This window comes from Heptranchias perlo, chromosome 5 (assembly GCF_035084215.1).
Source record: "Heptranchias perlo isolate sHepPer1 chromosome 5, sHepPer1.hap1, whole genome shotgun sequence".
NCBI lineage: Eukaryota > Metazoa > Chordata > Chondrichthyes > Hexanchiformes > Hexanchidae > Heptranchias > Heptranchias perlo.
In genome coordinates this window covers 76,628,345-76,649,098 of record NC_090329.1, presented here as the reverse complement: position 1 = coordinate 76,649,098, position 20,754 = coordinate 76,628,345, and the positions used below count along the sequence as shown (strand labels likewise).

At 40.0% G+C, this 20,754-nt stretch overlaps 2 protein-coding genes across 2 annotated transcripts in view; one reads left to right on the top strand and one right to left on the bottom strand.

Annotated features, from left to right (window-relative positions):
• The window catches only part of dcbld1 (discoidin, CUB and LCCL domain containing 1), a 103,143-nt gene extending 96,986 nt beyond the window's left edge, over positions 1-6,157 (top strand). The window contains exons 14-15 of the mRNA XM_067984685.1: positions 3,944-4,069; positions 4,647-6,157. Coding sequence (XP_067840786.1) covers positions 3,944-4,069; positions 4,647-5,128 — 608 coding nt within the window. The 3' untranslated portion in view covers positions 5,129-6,157. The remainder of the gene's footprint in view (positions 1-3,943; positions 4,070-4,646) is intronic.
• Positions 6,158-10,131: 3,974 nt separating this feature from the next.
• gopc (golgi-associated PDZ and coiled-coil motif containing) overlaps positions 10,132-20,754 on the bottom strand; it is a 73,377-nt gene continuing 62,754 nt past the window's right edge. Inside the window, exons 7-8 of the mRNA XM_067984684.1 lie at positions 15,692-15,872; positions 10,132-14,520 (exon numbers count right to left, since the gene is read on the bottom strand). Of these exons, the coding sequence (XP_067840785.1) occupies positions 14,411-14,520; positions 15,692-15,872 (291 nt within the window). The 3' untranslated portion in view covers positions 10,132-14,410. The remainder of the gene's footprint in view (positions 14,521-15,691; positions 15,873-20,754) is intronic.

Here is a 20,754-nt window from a genome sequence, read left to right as displayed (position 1 = left end):
AATCTATAGTGACATATTATGTAATTTTTGTATAAATTGAACTGGCAGTGTGTAAGTCTGTCTCTGTACATCTTGGCTGCCTACTTACTTGCCAAGTGTAAGTATAGTTGTCTATATGCTGATGACTGAGGTTGTGACTTGGGTGTTCCTTTAGTCAAAGGAATCTGCACTTGCTTTTTTTTTGGGTCACCTGGGTTTACATAACTCATTTCCTGTCAAGAATTTTGGCCAATTAGACATTGAGGGGATTTTACCAAATTGTTTTCCCAGAGGGAGCTTTACCCGCTGGGAGCTTGATTTTGGGTTTATGTATTTATGTCAAGGATGAGCGAGGCCATCAGGCCCATATGTGCTCACACCAATAAAATAACCCCTCTTGTATCTCCTTGGGTTTACACAGTGACAAATAATCACCTGATGTCTCCAATTGCAGGTTTGAATCCTTGTATTTTTTAAAAACACAGTAAAATCAGTTATAAAAGTTAAATTTGGGAGGGGTGCTTATATTGGGTCTTTAAATTTGGATGAAAATGTTAAATTATGCTTTAGAAATCAGCTGTGAGTAACTAGCATGAAAAGGAAAAGAAAATAACTGAGCTGGTAGTTTGAGTTTGATCAGGTTGACTAACAATCATAGCCCAATTAATGTGCTATAAATCAGGACATATTCTGTCAAAGTTGGTTAAGTGCACACACTTACATTTTCCACAAATTTAAATTTCTAACTTATGACAATTACCACAATAAAGGCATGCTAGCCTTGGGTCATGCTAGCCTTTTGTGCTATGTTTCTGGATTTGCCAGTTCTTGATTAGTTTGGTAGAGATTTGCTGGTTATATGCACAGCCTCAGTACAAAATCAGAGAACATTACAACACAGAAATAGGCTATTTGGCACATCAAGTTTCTCCACATGAGCCACCTAGTCGAATCCCACTGTTTTGCTCATTCCCCATACCTTCAACATTTCTCTCTTTCAACAACTGTCTAACTCCTGTTTGAACAAATTTATGAACTTCATCAATGGATTGCAGCATGAAATTTCATAGCATTTCTTTTAACCTCACTGTTAAATATTTATCCCTCAACCAACATCACTATAAAAGGCAGATTATCTGGTCATTTATCTCATTGCTGTTTGTGGGACCTTGCTGTGTGCAAATTGTTTGCCACATTTCCCTACATTACAACAGTGACTACACTTAAAATGTACTTAATTGGCTGTAAAGCACTTTGGGACATCCTGAGGTCATGAAAGGTGATATATAAATGCAAGCTGTTTGTTTAATTCCTTTTTGTTGTTATTTAAAGTATATGCCCTCTCATTCCTGCCTCACTGACCAGTGTGTAAAGAACCTATTACTATTTAGCTCATTGTAATCCTTAATAATCTTAAAGATCTCAGACTGCCTGTTCACCTTAAATCTAGTGAAAAATGTCCTAACTGCTTAAAATCTCTCTTTAGGATGTTAACAAGAATAGGTTATAATTATAGTGAATCTATGCAACACTTTTCCCATTGTTATATCTTTCCTTCAATAGAGTGCCCTAAACTGTACACAGTACAGTCCAACTGTGGCTTAACTAAGTTCAACATTACTTCCTTCCTTTCTGTATCACAGAATCATAGAATGTTACAGCATAGGAGGAGGCCATTCAGCCCATCACACTTGTGCCGGCTTTCTGAATGAGCCATTCACTTTGTCCCCTGTCCTTTTGCCCTACCCTTTAAATTTTTTCTTTTGCAAGTATTTATCCAATTTTGTTCTAAAAGCTATTATGGATTCTACCTTCACTATTTCTGGTATCATCTCCTAAGAACCCTCTGTTCAAAAAACATTCTCCTAAACTTAATTCTTTTAGTGATCTTAAACCTATGCCCTTTATTTACTAGGGACAATTGATTGGACTCTGCCCTTTTTATGACTTTATCTACTTGCATTGTGACCATGTGTATCTGCACACCAAGATCCCCTGCTTCTTCACTCCATTTAAAATCTTGCCATTTAAGGTGTATTCTTTTCTCTATTCTTACTTCCAAGATGTATTACAGAACTTCACGTTTTCTATGTAGACTGCATCTGCCACCTATCTGTCCATCTTGCTAGTTTACCTATGTCCTTCTTCAGTCTTTCATGATTCTTGTCAATTTATCATACCCCCTCCCCCCAATTTGATGTATCAGCAAATTTCAATAATGTCTCCTCAATTCCTAAGTCCAGATAATTTATATATGTCGTAAATAACAATGGCCATAACAGAAACCCCTGCGGAACACCATTCACCACATCTTTCCAGTCTCAGAAGCTTTCTTTTGCCCTATCCTTTGCCTTTCCTCCAAGCATCTCTCTCCATTAATTCCACTGGCTGTTATTTTTGCCGTAAGTTCCGTATGTGATTACCTTATCAAATGCATTGTGAAATTCCACATCGACCATATTCACCTTGTTTCCTTTATCTATCCTATATGGTTTGGTAAAGCACAATCTTTTAGAAATGTGTGCTGTCTGATCCTAATTTCCTCCTTTTTCCAAACATTTAGTAATTTCTTCCCACGACACAGATTCTAGGGCTGAGATTTTCCTATTTGTCCCCATAGTGGATGAAAATGGGGTGGGGATCTGTAATATCAGAACCACGCTCATTTTTTCACATGCCCAATTTTCTAATGTCGCTTCCAGTTGACTGTGGAAGCACATGCCCAAAAAGAGGAGGCATATTTAAATATGAAACATTCAAAAAAGGAAAGGCATGAGTTAGTGATTTAGTGGCACCATACCTGCAATTTTTCATCACTTTCCGCCTCATCAATGCTGGATGTAAATCGTGTCTGTATAAAGTGGATGGCTAGGCAGAAATAAATTTAAAGTTCCCAGCCACTGTTACAAAAAGATTCATAGAAAGCTTATGTCTTAGCTGTTTTTTTATTTTGCCACCATTGAGAACTACTTCACAGGTGTACCTTCTATTGATTTATGCTGCAGGATTCCCGCTCATTGCCGACTAATTTCTGGCAGTAGCCCCCTCAACGATGTAAATTAGAAGTCTAAGGCCTGTTTCAGGCATCTGCCTGGGATGCCTAAAAAAGGCTCCATGAATTTAGCAGTGGACCAATGCTTGCGTAGATTGGGCGGCGGCCATCCCACTGCTAAATTTATGTGCTTTGCGCCCGTTTACACCCAAAAACAGGCACGACGCATATCAATTTCTACCCCATCATTTCTGATTTTTAACTTCGCATTTAGCCAGTACAAACTATCTGTGGGTGCAGGCCCTCCCACATTTCCATCCCCTAAAGGATTATCTGCTTAGTTCTTAGGATAAGGAAGCAAAGCAAATCCTGCTGTCCTTCCTGCTGTAGCCTGCCCTCCTTGGGAATTGTGATTAAGCCTCTTCTGCATGACAAAATGTTTATTATTGTCAGTCATAGACTGTTGAATTTGGGAACTATTTGAGAATTCTCATCATGTCTCTTATGGAATTCCCACCAAAGTAGTGAGGCTTCAATGGCAATTTGTGCATTACAAGATGCTGTATCTATTTAACTGAAGTCTTCCATATGCATTTTTCTCTACAGGTCATTTTGTACACAGGGTGATGCCCTTAGATTTTTTTATGCACTTTTAGGGTAAATGTAGGTCTACTGTCTGAAATGTACAAAATATACATTAATGACAACTTGTACACTTCTGGCTTTGAGATCCATAAACCTCATTCTCCATTGGAGAGAGGTCCTTGGAGTTAGGGAGTTGTCACTCGTTACCTGTACCATTTCATTCCATATGGTCCTGGCTGCATTATTGGCACTTACAGCACTGCATCGTTTGATTTGTAATTGCAGGACCCAAGGGTCTGCTCTGTTTCTCCCCCAGTTGGTATTGTCAAGTCTTCATTCATTTATCTTTTATTCTGTTGAAATAGTGTTTCATATTGTTTATTGCAGGTTGTTGGAAACAGTTTGAACAGCCTTTCAAAAGGCACCAGCACCAATCAACCGAATTTACTATTAGTTACAGCCATGAAAAGGAGGTCTTGCAGAAGCTTGATGTTGTCAGGAGCGACTTGTCAGGTAAAAGGAAGTATTGTGAATTTACACACCTCGAGAAACATTATATTTCTGCACTCAAGCTTGTAACAGATTTGAAAGAAGCTGCTTAATTTGGCATTATTGGTGGCAGAACAATTAATATTGTGATGTTACCACAAATCTAACAAATAAAAGTACTTTTTAAAATTAGAAGTGGTGTTGCACATCTGCTACCAGGATAACATTTTAGATGTGGTCATAACCTCTTTAAAATTTGATATTTTTTTACTCTTGATAAATTTTTAAAATTATTTTGTAAAAATCCAGTCTCAGAGCCAGCATTTGTGTGTTTTACAGGTTGAATGCTAAAACTTGTGATCCTAATGTTACTATCTTATTTTTTGAGATGGCGATTATCTACACAATATACAGAATTCCTATCTAGGGAAGTCCTTAAAAAGACCTTAAAAAAAACCCATAAAATAATAATCATTTAAACAGCTCTAAAATCTCTCTTTGGGTATTAGTCAATGCTGAAAGATGCTGTGTTACCATGTGGGGTGGTGATGGGAGATTGAAGTTAGACACTAAAACGTTTTATCTGTCTTTTGTTTTGAAGATTACCAGCAACCTTTAATGGTTGGCACAGTAAGAGTGGCAAGAAAGGGCTCTACTTTCAAACCAATAGACACAGATGGTGATGATGGAATTGGTCGAACAGATTCTTTGAGCCATTATGTCATCCCGCTTGTTGAAAACCAACATGAGTATGCAGAACCTTTAACTAATCAGGAACCAGAATACGCAACCCCAATTGTTGAAAAAGTGCAGCACCTCAGTCATTCAACAAGGAAGAATCCATGCACAAAAGAAACTCCCTATAATGTACCCATGACCTCTTTAACAAAAAAAACTTTGTTTTCTCAAGTGACTAGTTCTCACATTGAATCCAACATTCCTAATGGTAACGGATTACAACCCAGTGGTGTAGTTTATCAAATACCACAAGGTATTACTGACAATTCAAAGAATGGCAAGGCAGAATATGATCGGCCAGCAAGTAACAGCACCTTGATTGTTGGGGGATTCTGTGGTAATTGAGTTTTTTGCCGTTTTTGGTGAAAAAAATTTGGCATCTTAAAAAAAAAACTTCCTAAAGCTGTGAACAGTTAATTCAAGACTTTACTCAACATCACAGAATAAGAATAATCTACAAGAGTAGCACCAAAATGGAGTACTTGGATAAACTGTGGCAGTTACATGTCACAACTGGTATCAGTTGCCCTGACCTAATTAATGCAAGACTGAAATTGTAATTCTGGCATTATATCAACTTAATATACTTAGACTGAAACAGGCAAAAGTTTTAAAAGAAAAAGTGTAAGAAATTGCACACGTTTTTATGTTCCATACCTTAATTGGTATAAATAAGCTGCTTAAAACACTGGATGTGCAATTTGGTATGTGAGATGCTCTTAATATGGAAATTGGTTGCATGCTTTTGCTTATTCATAGTAGATTTAGATTTTAGATGCAGATTTTATTCCCAATTCTTATCAGTGCTTTAAAGGATTTTAATTTTTGAGGAATGGAAACAGTTACTGTTTTTTTTAAACTACCCTTTGCTGTTAAAGGGTGAAACATTTCTATGAAAAACCTTTCACTGTTACATGAGAGATTTTTTTCTCAGTTAATTTTATTCATCCTTTGTAACTGGAAACAAGCATTTTTGAAGTTTGCTTTGTTCTTGTAATGTTGGGGCCTAATTTGATGACCTCTGGAAATTAATGGTTTGTAAACATGCTAACCTCTTGGCTGTTAATCACTGATTTAATAGCCACTAGTTAAATACCAACCACTGTATATAAAGTGTTTTTATTGTATTGTATAGGTTTGACAGATTTTATTTTAACAACTTCCTCAAAATAACAGCTGTTTTCAAAAAATTTTGCAGATGTGACATTTAGTCTTGCTTCAAGTTCAACACTACTTCTATCCTGCTGAACTCATACACTTTAAATGGTTATTCACTTGTGATGTAATTCTGTAACAGTGCCAAAGGTGCTGAAAAATTATAATTAAAGTATTAAATAGTGGAATTTCATTTTTTTTAAAAATGCATAGCAATAATCTGTATTCATTAGTCTTCAAATCAGGTTTTATTTTTTTTTAAATCCCCTCCTGTCAGAGTGCTGAAAAAGTAGGGTTCTGTGGTTGCCAAAAGCCTTATGGTACTTTACCCAAGTGGCCATTCTTGTGAGCCTAGACAATGTGTTAAAAAGCTAATTGGCTCTAGAGCCTCCCAAATGGACCTGATCCTTTTCACGCTTTATGTCCACGCCCAGTAGGATAGTAATTAGGAGTGGAAATGCTAGTTGACTTTTTCCTCCCTCTCCCTAGGGTGCTGAGGCTGATGGTACCCCAACTGGTGCTCCGGCTGAAATTAGTTCATCCACAAACCAGGCCACCAGGGGAACAAAATCAGGTTTCTAGCACAGGCTGACCTAGAGCAAAAGTAACTTACATTAAAATGTAAGTTTTCCTTTACAAACTGAATGCATTTATATTTATGTTGAATTATAAAACTTATATGCAGTAGAAAAATAGTTTATTTGTGTCTGCATGATTTAGAAAGTGTTCAGTGGCATTCCTATTAATGGAAAGTTATTTAAAGTAATTCAAAATTAAACAGGCTTTTTAAGTAGGGATATTATAGATACCATGTTGATTAATACTTGTTTTAATAACTGACACAAACAATGAAAATACAGCCTTGATTTTGACAGCTTTATAATTCTATTTGAAAGCATAAAATGGTTACTGTATTTAATTGTAAATGATGATTCATGTTGATATAAAATTCCATTAGTGCCAACATCTGTCTGGTACTTTGTCCAGGCTCTATGAAAATAGATTGTTATCGGGCTATTCAACTGGGGCTGAGAGGAGAGGTAAGGGAGAGATTACATTATAGCTGAGTTTGGTTTACACATACCCACTTTCTAGCAGGGGTCACTAGGTAGTGAACAGGACCTGGAACTTCCATCAATTGTTCTTTTTGGCTACTGAGGCTAATTTAGGTGTTCCAATTGCTACTTTAGCTGGGAGCAGTTGAGCAGACTAGGCATTGAAACAGGGAACTTCTAGATGACTCCATACCATAACACAAATAATTTATCCACTGAGTCATTGAATGAAAGAACTTGCATTTATGTAGCATCTTTCATGTCCTCAGGACCTCCCAAAGTGCTTTACAGCCAATTAAGTACTTTTGCAGTAGTCACTATTGCTTTGTAGACAAACGTTGCAACCAATTTGCATATAAACCTACAATCTGCTGATTCAGAGGTAAGAATACTACCACTGAGCCAGGTTAAAATGTTATTTGTTCAGTAAGATAGGCAAAGTAGACAGAGAGAAAAATCACAATGATGCTATCCAAGTGCCAGCTTAGCTCAGTTTTGTAGCAGTCACTTTTAAGGCATGAGGTTGTGGGTTCAAGCCCCACTCCAGTACTTAGACATGTTGAGCTAGAAATTCAGCCGTGTAGCACCCGTTTTTCAGGCGCTACACGACCTCCTGAGGTCCCAAAATGGCGTCCGCAATGCGTGCGCACGCACGCTTCTAATGTGATGTGCACCGGACGCCATCTTGGTAAAGAGGTTCGCACAGACAACAAAAGCTGGCAGCATATAAAGTAAGGAGAATCAGTTAGATCAGTGTGCAACGCTTATTTAAAAGGGATAGATACCATTTTGGAACTCAGCGCTCCAGCTAACACATTGTCTTAACCACAATCAGTAGACGGCTTGGAGGACCCCCCCCCCACCAGTGCTATTTAAAGGGACCATGCAGGATTTACAGGTTAGTTGCTGGATAATTGCTTCTGGCTGCTGATGCATTTGTACCTGTTTTTGGAGGTCTTTTATACTTGAATACTGGGACTAAGGGACATAGTCTAACATTTAGAGCCAGAACTTGCAGAAATGAAGTTAGGAAACACTTATACACACAGAGTGGTAGAAGTTTGGAACGTTCCTCTGCAAACGGCAGTTGATGCTAGCTGAATTGTTAATTTTAAATCTGCGGTATATGGAGTTGGGTCACAGATCAACCATGATCTCATTGAACGGCGGAACAAGCTCAAGGGGCTAAATGCTACTGCCACTTGTTGCCTCCTGTTATGGACTACCTTCTCCTGCAAGAAAGCGGGACGTGTATCGGTGAGTGTCCTGCAGGATGTTTGGGTGATGTGCCTGTCATGGTTGAATAGCTGCCAGTGTGTGTGATCTGTGAGTTGTGGGTGTGTGGCTTGCAACAGTGGTCATGTCTGATTGGAAGAGTATTGAGTTTGTTGGTAGGGGTGTAGTGCATGAAGCAGTGGATGCAGCTAGTGGTGCAGTTGGTAGGAGATGCCATGTGACAGTTGACCTCACTCACCTTGACCACTTGTGTCAAAGTACTGAACTTCTTCCTGCACTGCATCCATGTTAGTGGTGGCTACGCGCCTGGCATTGACTGCATCCCCTACTATCTCTTGTGCATACGTCTGGAGGGCCTCTTGCCCTCTGTGGATATAGAATACCCCTCCTTCTGTCCACCTCTTGCACCAAGGCCTCTCGTGCATCAGCAGAGAACCTTGGTACACGCTCTCTTGTAGGCCTGGTGCAAACTCAGATTGGTGAGGTCTGGCGTGCAGATTGGAGGGTGTGGGATAGTGCGTAACCTTTATTCAATGTTTTAACATAACTCATCAGTGTTTTAAGTGTGTGATGTCTGATCTCCATTCAGACTCCGTACGGACCCATATCTTATGTGCAAAATATAAGAGGTGCGAACAACTCACGCGATATCTAGGCCTCCCGCTGCTACACTACAATCAGGAAAATGAGGAGGCAGCATGGATCTCGTGCTGCCTGCATCGGAACCACCGGGCATGGGTTAATTGGATTAACCAATTTAACCCCCATGATCTAGGCTGACACTTCAGTACAATATTGGGGGTTTGCTGCATTGCCAGAGGGTGCTGTCTTTTGGAGAATAGGTTAAACTAAGGCCCATCTGCCAGGTCAAGTGGATGTAAAAGATTCCATGGTGCAACTTGAAAAAGAGGGAATTCTTCTGGTGTTATAATCAATATTCCAGTTTGGTCTACATAACCGTAACTACACTTCAAAAGTAACTCATTGGGACATCTTGAGGATATGAGACTATATAAACACACATTCTTTCTTATCCCTTTTAAGATGTCTTGTGTTCAATATTGCCCACCTTGTTGGGGGTATGAATGGTCCAGTCTGTACTGTCTCCTCCCCTTACCCATACATGAACCAGAATATCTCCGATTGGACAAGATAGTTTTAATGAAAACAAACATTTTTGGGTAGAATTTCCAGTGGTTCTCCTGATCATTTGCCATAATTTCTGAAGAAACTGGAAACAGCTGTTTGCCATTTCTCAGTTGGGAGATCAGGAGAACCTATTTGAATCAGGTTTGACTATTAGATCCTTCAGGCTTTGGACATGCTGTATACCAACTACATCTCCATACAATAATTGGATTGAAATTAGATTTGTTCCAGATTTATCAGTAACAAGGCTGGAAAGTTGAGCCACTGTATTCCCCACCTCAGTATAATCACAGTCTTCAAACCTGCTTCTTTCACAAGTGTTTCAGTTAATGCAAGAAACCAAAGATTAACAGAAGACCTTGAAAATTAACACTGCAGGCAGCTGGGGCATCTTCCACGCTGAAGAGAGCTTCCACAAACAATGCAGTGCATTTAGTAGATGTGCCATCTTTGCCACAAGGTTAATTCCATTTCTACTATTACTTGCTAAAATAATTTCAGATGGTGAAATGCCTTTCAAAGTTAGCGATTTGTAAACTTACCAAATCCTCACTTGACTAGTTTCAGATGCAGCTAATGGGAGATAGGAAAACATCAAAGTGCCTCACATTTGGTATCAATTAATATCAAAGGCTGGTGTGCAAAATGGAAAACAAGAAGTCTATACACATTAATTAAGTACCAAGCACCAACATCCATCACCTTGATGAGCGCAATTAAATGGATAACACAAAAAACTCCAATGGTTCCTGCTTTTGTCTTCCAGTGAAACTTTATGCACAAAACCTGCTTCACATTTAAACAAAAACTTTCTTACAAAGACATTTTTCTTATACCTGCTATTACATACTAATTTACTAGCTGCAATTTTTCCTATCTGCTCAAAAGTATTAACCTTTCTTCTGTCCCAGCATTTCATCTCAAGATACGGGTGTATATATATTATGTGTGTGTGTATGTGTGTGTGTATATATATATATATATATATACATACAGAAACAATAATTTAGCCATCTCCCACTGTAGGGAAAAAGAGTATTAAAAGGTGTCCCTGAAATCAATGCGGCCACTAAATGTCAAGTGTAGGCATCTTGAAAATTTGATCATAGCTTTTAATCGGCACATCAGTTAGTTTGACTTTTTTGTGTGGTAATGTTTATATACTCAGTAAGGTAGGTTCTACTGGACCCAGTTATAAAGCTTCAAATACTGGTCACTGAGAATCAATTTGGAGGTTTCCATCTGACATACATTTTGAAGAAATGTGGCTTCCCTGTCATCACATTATATTCTAGTAGGGAAGTTTTATCAGAATAATAATTAAGTGGGCGAGGGTTCAATTTGAATTTTCAGGAAAAAAAACACTACTGACTTACACTGAAGAACATATACTCATTTTCATATACACGACACTTAAAAAAAAATTCAAAGCCATTTTAAGTGGTAAGCCAACAATGTACAAAGCCATCTGTCCTTCATTCTCTAATGACATTTGCATTGGAACAGGAAAAGGTGCAAATATATTTTATATACATTTCTTAGGTGTGTGTGTAATATCATAGAATCAGAACCCATCCATATGCCAGACACCTTTGCAGTGGTTTTCTGGGTACACACTAGTTTATCTACACCACCACTATTTCAATCTACATTGTGCTTTGAGCCATTAGCCAACATCAAAGACACCATCTCCTGCTTATGACAGGGCATGGAGATCAAACTTTACACCCACTCCTTTTATAGGCTAGTTATGTAACATATTTGTACTGATATAAAGCAGTTTCAGTTTTGCATTAACATAAAATCTGTGGAGCAACTCAGATATGAAGTTGCTCGATTTGAATTTGCCACTTCCAGCAGGTAGTCTCACTCCAATCAGTGCAAAGGAAAATAACCTGGGAACTTTTTAGTAGAGCGGTAACAATTTTGTCAGCTTTTTACTAATATTAAAGTTTAACTGGCCTTTCAATGTAGCTATGCAGAGCTCTGCTTTTGCTGATTAGAGAGTGCTGATGTAACTCTGGTCTGCTAGGATTGCACTGCTGTAAACAGGTACCAGTCTCAAACCGGTACTTGTAGTAGAACAGCACCTCTAGAACAGTATCATTTTCTTGGGCACAGCATTGATCAGAAAATCTTTAGAAATGACAGAACTGAATGCTTAACATTACTAGTGTTACATTTAAATGTGCTCCAAGTTCTGCGGTTTTGTTTTTTTATCTTCAAAACATTAAATGAAAGAAAATTCTTGAAAAAGCTAAATGATTCATAACTGATGAAATAAATGAACCAGAGTTTAAAGTCTTTAAAAGTTAAGAATATAAACTCTGCAGATAAGAACGTTCCCATATGTAAATTGTTTTGTACTTCAAATCACAGTGTAATTGGATGTTTCCTGTATATATTCACATATGCAATTGGCTAGCTTTAACTTGCAGCCTCTTATCCTCCCACATCCCTTGTTTTCCTTCAAGGGTATGGGAGATTTAATTTCCTTTTTCACAATCCTGTGCAAATCACTCTTTTTCATTTACTTTGGCATAGTTAAGTTTTCTGTAATTGTAATCAACTGTAAAATTATGAAAAAACACCAATTAAATTCTCATCCAGGTGAAGTTCAGACTTCCCAACACACAAGGAAATGATAAAATAAGCCATAAATATATTGGAGTATAAAACAAATGTAAACAATACATTAAACATTTTTATAATATAATGAATATAATGAAATAAACGAACAGATCTTTCACTTTTCCCCACTGTTCCATTAACATAGCTAGAATTTTCTGCTGACAAGGGAGACATAAATCTCTGGTAAATGAAATCCACTGCTAGTACTCCACTGTTGTAGAAAAATATAAACTGGTCAGAAACTAGTAGTTATGTAAAAGAATGTCCTAGCACATTAGGTAGAGGGATTTTGAGATAAGAAGTTTTCCAGATGAGTAAGAGCCACTAATACAAGCATTATCATGAACATTGTAAAATCAGAAGTGGACGGTCTTGCAAGTAGAGCAAATTTAGTACATCAAAGGCTCGCAAGACATTATATTTGAACCACTAGTAACAGAATCACATTGAAATAAAGCCTACATTCCCACAGATGCATGACAAATTTGTTATCCCACAAATTAAGCATGCATCTCTACTGGTAACTTATTGCCACCTACTGATGAAAGACTAAAAACTTAAAGAACATGGCTATGTCACTTGAGTCATATTCCTTTGACACTTAAAAGCCAAATCATCAAAAAAAATGAATGGAAGATATTCTACTATTGAAGAAAATGTCCTTACAAACTGCTTCAGCAATTGAAAACCTAAATGGCAGTGTGTAACCTTAACAGTCAACATATTTGATTGCAGACAACAGTAATTTAGCAGTGTAAATTTAAAGCCATGAAAGGGTTGGGGGGGGGGGGAACATAAAAATAAGCATTCACCATAAACTGTGTAACTTTATAAATAGCTAAAAATCCAATAATGAGGATGTATGTACAATATAGAATTGCTTATACAAAAATGGCAAGGAAACCACTCGTGCTGATACTGAGAACAAACACACACTTTATAAAGTGAAGCATTTGTTCCATTATAACATATAAATAGAAAGAGTGTGAACTCCATCATGTAAATGTAGAAAAACCAGAAGTATCCCTTTTTCAGGAGTTTGTGTTCAGACAATAAGTTACTTTTTTCCAGCCAGGTGTGCACTAGTCTGTTGTAGCACTATAACTTTTCTACAGTCCAAATTCTTGTCATTAACTGAAAATCATTCTTAAGCATGTTCACATAAGTTTGACATTCGTACTGAAATTTTGATGGGAATTTGCACTTCACACTGCAGCTGCACTGTTTGAATGACAAGACCTGGATTTAAGGGTAATTTTGAATCAGTACATTATAACAAGTGATCCAATGCATAGAGACCAGTACACACAAGGTGCTTTTCTTCCAAGGGTGCAAGGTACCTGAAGAAGTGATACTACATCAAACATACTAAGGTCATCTTAACTTTACCATACATTACATTTTATACTCTTTACAGAATAACCTGATAATTACAAATAGTGCATTTGAATGCAGAATTGGATATGTATAGGAACCGGGTGCTCACAACAATGATGTAACTCAGTCAGAGTATCTTTAAATAATTATTACTGCTGGATTAGAAAATCTTTATATTTTAAGAAGAAATTAGTCTTCCAAGGAGATGCAGTTATACCACATAATAATCTACATCTCATTGGCTAATTAAATTTTAATAAGATACAGCAATAAACACAAGGTATCACACTTTTACTATTTATAGATATTAACTAAGATGTCAATTCCTATCTAGATTAACAGCAACATTTAATGCAATGCGATTACATTCTTTATGGACATGGCTGTGGGTCAGGACATAGTTATATTGTACCTTTAGGAAGTCCAGTTAACAGTTCTGCATATATTTAAAGCCAGATTATGTTTCCAGATTAATCATGTATGAACAATGAGAAGCAAATACAATGCCATAAATATGCTCTGAAGGACTACGATTCAATTTAGAAGCAACATCACGGAAAAGATTGACAGAATGTAACTGTAACAGGATGAAAGTGCTTCTTGTGCACAAAAGAACCCTGAGGGGAAAGTGTAACATGAGGCAGTCTGAAAACACCCTTAAAGACAACATTTAATTTCAAACTATTAGGCTAGCACCTAGTACATGTTAAGTCTCCTTCTAGTTTCAAAGCTTAAGTCAGCTGTAACCTCAGAACTCACACACCTTCCAACACATTTACTTGCAATGGTGAATTAATACAAAATCAAAATATTTTCATACATGCAGAACTGTTAATAATGCAACTCTATGGTATTATTGGAACCCCTAAGCCCCAGGACATAATCATGGTGATCCCTTATAGACATTATTTCCAGTACAGGTTTACACGGTTGATCATATTCACACAATGTTCCTTCCGTATTACCAGTCAAGTGCAGAAATATCACATTAGTGTTCAAGTAACATAGGGCCAACTTAAGATGATCATTCTGCACAATCTTCTCGTTTGGGTGTGGCATCTTCTGAAGCTGTTTCACTGCTTGTTCCTGCATCCCCATTTAAGATGGCATCTAGAACTGGTTTCTGCTCGGTTGCTTTTTTTAAAAAAAATTATTCAGTATTAATATTTTATACAAAAAAGTATGCAAGTGTATATATTTTAAAAGCTTCATGATTATGACAATTCTTTCACTCTGTAAAAAAAATGTATTTGCAGCATAATTTAATTACATGATATATGATAAAGCAAATTTTCAGGAATACTCAAGGGTTAAGTCAAGTTGAGTACCTGTTAGCAGCTAGCAACAATCATGACAGTACAGACCTGCCCTATCACATGGGAAATGTGTGGCTGTTTTAGCAGGGAGAAAACTTAAAGAAGGGAGAAATAGAAACTAATTTCCAAAACAGAACTTCTGATGAAAGATGAAAAAGTGTTCACCCAACAATTCTGCTGGTAAAGGCAAAGTGCAATGCACTACACAGACCAGAAAGGTCCAATATTCAATCCTCAGTTTATACTGAGTAAGGCCATATCTGCTACACAGCAGTGTGGCTATGATGGCCTCAACACCCCAGAATTGAGAGCAGAAAAACAACCGTGCTACTCGCTTCTGCATATGTAGACATTAGATGAAGGTAGAATAGAGCTTGGCTGTTGATGCTCTTCATGTTTGACTAGCCTTCTGACACTCATTGTCAAGGCTCACCTATGAAGATTTTCCATTTAGGCAAGATACTGGAAGCAGCAGGCCCGAGAGCAACCATACTGTAACTTCTACAAGGTCTGAAAGCATAGTTTTCAGCTTTGGCTCAGTGGAAGCACTCTCACCTTTGAGCCAGAAGGTTGTGAGTTCAAGTCCCAGTCTAGAGACTTAAGCACACAACTTAGTACTGAGGGAGTGCTGTGTTTCGGATGAGATGTTAAACCGAGGACACATCCACCTCTCAGATGGACGTGACACTATTTGAAGAGAGGGCAGGGGAGTTCTCCCAATCTTCTGGCCAATATTTATTCCTCAACCAACATCACAAACAGATTTTCTGGTCATTATCGCATTGCAGTTTGTGGGACCTTGCTGTGAGTAAATTGGATGCCATGTTTCTCTACATTACAACAGTAACTACACTTCATTGGCTATAAAGTGCTTTGAAATGTCCTGAGGTGGCGAATGGTGAGATATGAATGCAAGTTCTTTCTTTCTATGGTCTTTGAGCACCTCAAAACCATGCAAGTCTACAATGTTGTCCATTTCAGATATCTACCTGCTAGTGGTTTGGCGTCACCACTTCCATCGTTTCTGCCCACAGCTGCATTCCTGCTTTCCTCCAGCTCATCGAGGTACAAGCGATAGCGATGCCCAGTCTCATCCTCATAATCCACATTTTCATCGTCAGAATCTATCTCTGGAGCAACATACACCACCTCAAACTCAATCTCTCCTCTCTTTTTAAAAAAAAACAAAATTGCCATTGTTTTAGTCCTGATCTAAACAATCTTACAAAATACAAAAAGCAAAATACTGCCAAAACTGGAAATCTGAAATAAAAACAGAAAATGCTGGAAACACTCAGTAGGTCAGGCAGCTTCTGTGCAGAGAGAAAGGTAGGAACCTAGGAACAGGAGTAGGCCATTCAGCCCCTTGAGCCCGCTCCGCCATTTGATAAGATCATGGCTGATAGGTGATCTAACTCCATATACCTGCCTTTGGCCCATATTCCTTAATACCTTTGGTTGCCAAAAAGCTATCTATCTCAGATTTAAAATTAGCAATTGAGCTAGTATCAATTGCAGATTGCGGAAGTGTGTTCCAAACTTCCACCACCCTTTGTGTGCAGAAGTGTTTTCTAATCTCACTCCTGAAAGGTCTGGCTCTAATTTTTAGACTGTGCCACCTACACCTAGAATCCCCAACCAGCGGAAATAGTTTCTCTCTATCCACCCCATCTATTCCCCTTAATATCATGTAAACTTTGATCAGATCACCCCTTAACCTTCTAAACTCTAGAGACTATAACCCCAATTTGTGTAATCTCTCCTCATAACTTAACCCTTGAAGTCCGGGTATCATTCTAGTAAACCTACGCTGCACTCCCTCCAAGGCCAATATGTCCTTCCGAAGGTGCGGTGCCCTGAACTGCTCACAGTACTCCAGGTGTGGTCTAACCAGGGTTTTGTATAGCTGCAGCATAACTTCTGCCCCCTTGTACTCTAGTCCTCTAGATATAAAGGCCAGCATTCCATTAGCGTTATTGATTATTTTCTGCACCTGTTCATGACACTTCAATGATCTATGTACCTGAACCCCTAAGTCCCTTTGGACATCCACTGTTTTTAACTTTTTACCATTTAGAAAGTACCCTGTTCTATCCTTTTTTGGTCCAAAGTAGATGACCTCACATTTGCCTACATTGAATTCCATTTGCCACAGTTTTGCCCATTAACCTAATCTATCATAGAATCATAGATTCAATATACCTTTATAATTTTATGTTTTCATCTACACTGCTTACAATGCCACCAATCTTTGTGTCATCAGCAAACTTAGATATGAGATTTTCTATGCCTTCATCTAAGTCGTTAATAAATATTGTGATTAATTGTGGCCCCCAAGACAGATCCCTGCGGGACTCCACTAGTCACATCCTGCCAATGTGACTACCTACCCATTATCCCTACTCTCTGTCGCCTTTCGCTCAGCCAACTTCCTAACCAAGTCCATACTTTTCCCTCGTTTCCGTGGGCTTCTATCTCAGCTAACAGTCTCTTATGTGGGACTTTATCAAATGCGTTCTGGAAGTCCATATAAATAACATCCATTGACATTCCCCTGTCCACTACTTTAGTCACCTCTTCAAAAAATTCAATCAGGTTTGTCAGGCACGACCAACCTTTCACAAATCCATGCTGGCTTTCTTTGATTAACTGAAAATTTTTGAGGTGTTCAGTCAGCCTATCCTTAATTAAAGACTCCAGCATTTTCCCCACAACAGATGTTAGGCTAACTGGTCGATAATTCCCTGGTTTCCCTCTCCTTTCTTAAAAAGCAGAGTGACATGTGCAATTTTCCAATCTAAAGGGACGGTTCCTGAATCTAGAGAACTTTGAAAGATTATAGTTAGGGCATCTGCAATGTGCTCACTTTTGTTTATTTGGTCATGGGATGTGGGCTTCGCTATTGAGGCCAGCATTTATTGCCCATCCCTAATTGCCCTTGAGAAGGTGGTGGCGAGCTGCCGCCTTCAACCGCTGCAGTCCGTGTGGTGAAGGTTCTCCCACAGTGCTGTTAGGAAGGGAGTTCCAGGATTTAGACCCAGAGACAATGAAGGAACGGCGATATATTTCCAAGTCAGGATGGTGTGTGACTTGGAGGGGAATGTGCAGGTGGTGTTGTTCCATGTGCCTGCTGCTCTTGTCCTTCTAGGTGGTAGAGGTCGCGGGTTTGGGAAGTGCTGTCGAAGAAGCCTTGGCGAGTTGCTGCAGTGCATCCTGTGGATGGTACACACTGCAGCCACGGTGCGCCGGTGGTGAAGGGAGTGAACGTTTAGGGTGGTGGATGGGGTGCCAATCAAGCGGGCTGCTTTGTCCTGAATGGTGTCGAGCTTCTTGAGTGTTGTTCGAGCTGCACTCATCCAGGCAAGTGGAGAGTATTCCATCACATTCCTGACTTGTGCCTTGTAGATGGTGGAAAGGCTTTGGGGAGTCAGGAGGTGAGTCACTCGCCGCAGAATACCCAGCTTCTGACCTGCTCTTGTAGTCACAGTATTTATATGGCTGGTCCAGTTAAGTTTCTGGTCAGTGGTAACCCCCAGGATTTTGATGGTGGGGGATTCGGCGATGGTAATGCCGTTGAATGTTAAGGGGAGGTGGTTAGACTCTCTTGTTGGAGATGGTCATTGCCTGGCACTTGTCTGGCGCAAATGTTACTTGCCACTTATCAGCCCAAGCCTGGATGTTGTCCAGGTCGTGCTGCATGCGGGCTCGGACTGCTTCATTATCTGAGGGGTTGCGAATGGAACTGAACACTGTGCAATCATCAGCGAACATCCCCATTTCTGACCTTATGATGGAGGGAAGGTCATTGATGAAGCAGCTGAAGATGGACGGGCCTAGGACACTGCCCTGAGGAACTCCTGCAGCAATGTCCTGGGGCTGAGTTGATTGGCCTCCAACCAGCACTACCATCTTCCTTTGTGCTAGGTATGACTCCAGCCACTGGAGAGTTTTCCCCCTGATGCCCATTGACTTCAATTTTACTAGGACTCCTTGATGCCACACTCGGTCAAATGCTGCCTTGATGTCAAGGGCAGTCACTCTCACCTCACCTCTGGAATTCAGCTCTTTTGTCCATGTTTGGACCAAGGCTGTAATGAGGTCTGGAGCTGAGTAGTCCTGGCGGAACCCAAACTGAGCATTGGTGAGCAGGTTATTGGTGAGTAAGTGCCGCTTGACAGCACTGTCGACAACACCTTCCATCATTTTGCTGATGATTGAGTGTAGACTGATGAGGCGGTAATTGGCCGGATTGGATTTGTCCTGCTTTTTGTGGACAGGACATACTTGGGCAATTTTCCACATTGTCGAGTAGATGCCAGTGTTGTAGCTGTACTGGAACAGTTTGGCTAGAGACGCAGCAAGTTCTGGAGCACAAGTCTTCAGCACTACAGCCGGGATGTTGTCGGGGCCCATAGCCTTTGCTGTATCCAGTGCACTCAGCCGTTTCTTGATATCATGTGGAGTGAATCGAATTGGCTGAAGACTGGCTTCTGTGATGGTGGGGATATCGGGAGGAGGCAGAGATGGATCATCCACTCGGCACTTCTGGCTGAAGATGGTTGCAAACGCTTCAGCCTTATCTTATGCATTCACGTGCTGGACTCCGCCATCATTGAGGATGGCGATGTTTACAGAGCCTCCTCCTCCCGTTAATTGTTTAATTGTCCACCACCATTCACGACTGGATGTGGCAGGACTGCAGAGCTTTGATCTAATCCGTTGGTTGTGGAATCGCTTAGCTCTGTCTATAGCATGTTGCCTCCACTGTTTAGCATGCATGTAGTCCTGAGTTGTAGCTTCGCCAGGTTGGCACCTCATTTTTAGGTACGCCTGGTGCTGCTCCTGGCATGCTCTTCTACACTCTTCATTGAACCATGGTTGATCCCCTGGCTTGTTGGTAATGGTAGAGTGAGGAATATGCCAGGCCATGAGGTTACAGATTGTGCTGGAATACAATTCTGCTGCTGCTGATGGCCCACAGCACCTCAAGGATGCCCAGTATTGAGCTACTAGATCTGTTCTGAATCTATCCCATTTAGCACAGTGGTAGTGCCACACAACACGTTGGATGGTATCCTCAGTGCGAAGACGGGACTCGTCTCCACAAGGACTGTGCGATGGTCACTCCTACCAATACTGTCATGGACAGATGCATTTACGACAGGTAGATTGGTGAGGACGAGGTCAAGTAAGTTTTTCCCTCGTGTTGGTTCACTTGTCACCTGCCGCAGGCCCAGTCTGGTAGCTGTGTCCTTCAGAATTATGCTAGCTCGGTCAGTAGTGGTGCTGCCGAGCCACTTTTGGTGATGGACATTGAAGTCCCCCACCCAGAGTACATTCTGTGCCCTTGCTCCCCTCAGTGCTTCCTCCAAGTGATGTTCACAATGGAGGAGGACTGATTCATCAGCTGAGGGAGGGCGGTAGGTGGTAATCAGCAGGAGGTTTCCTTGCCCATGTTTGACCTGATGCCATGAGATCTCATGGGGTCCAGAATCAATGTTGAGGACACCCAGGGCCACTCTATCCTGACTGTATATCACTGTACCGCCACCTCTGGTCAGTCTGTCCTGCTGGTGGGACAGAACGTACCCAGTGATGGAAGAGTCTGAGACGTTGGCTGAAAGGTATGATTCTGTGAGTATGGCTATGTCAGGCTATTGCTTGACTAGTCTGTGGGATAGCTCTCCCAATTTTGGCACAAGTCCCCAAATGTTAGTGAGGAGGACTTTGCAGGGTCGACTGGGCTTGGTTTGCCTTTGTCGTGTCTGGTGCCTAGTGGTCCGATGCTGGGTGGTCCATCCGGTTTTATTCTTATTGACTTTTTTAGCGAGATTTCACAACTGAGTGGCTTGCTCGGCCATTTCAGAGGGCAATTAAGAATCAACCACAATGCTGTGGGTCTGGAGTTACATATCGGCCAGACCGGGTAAGGACGGCAGGTTTCCTTCCCTAAAGGTCATTAGTGAACCAGGTGGGTTTCTACTTCCTTTAAATGGGTTTCTACTTGCTTTAAAACCCTGGGATGGAAACCATCTGGTCCTGGGGATTTGGA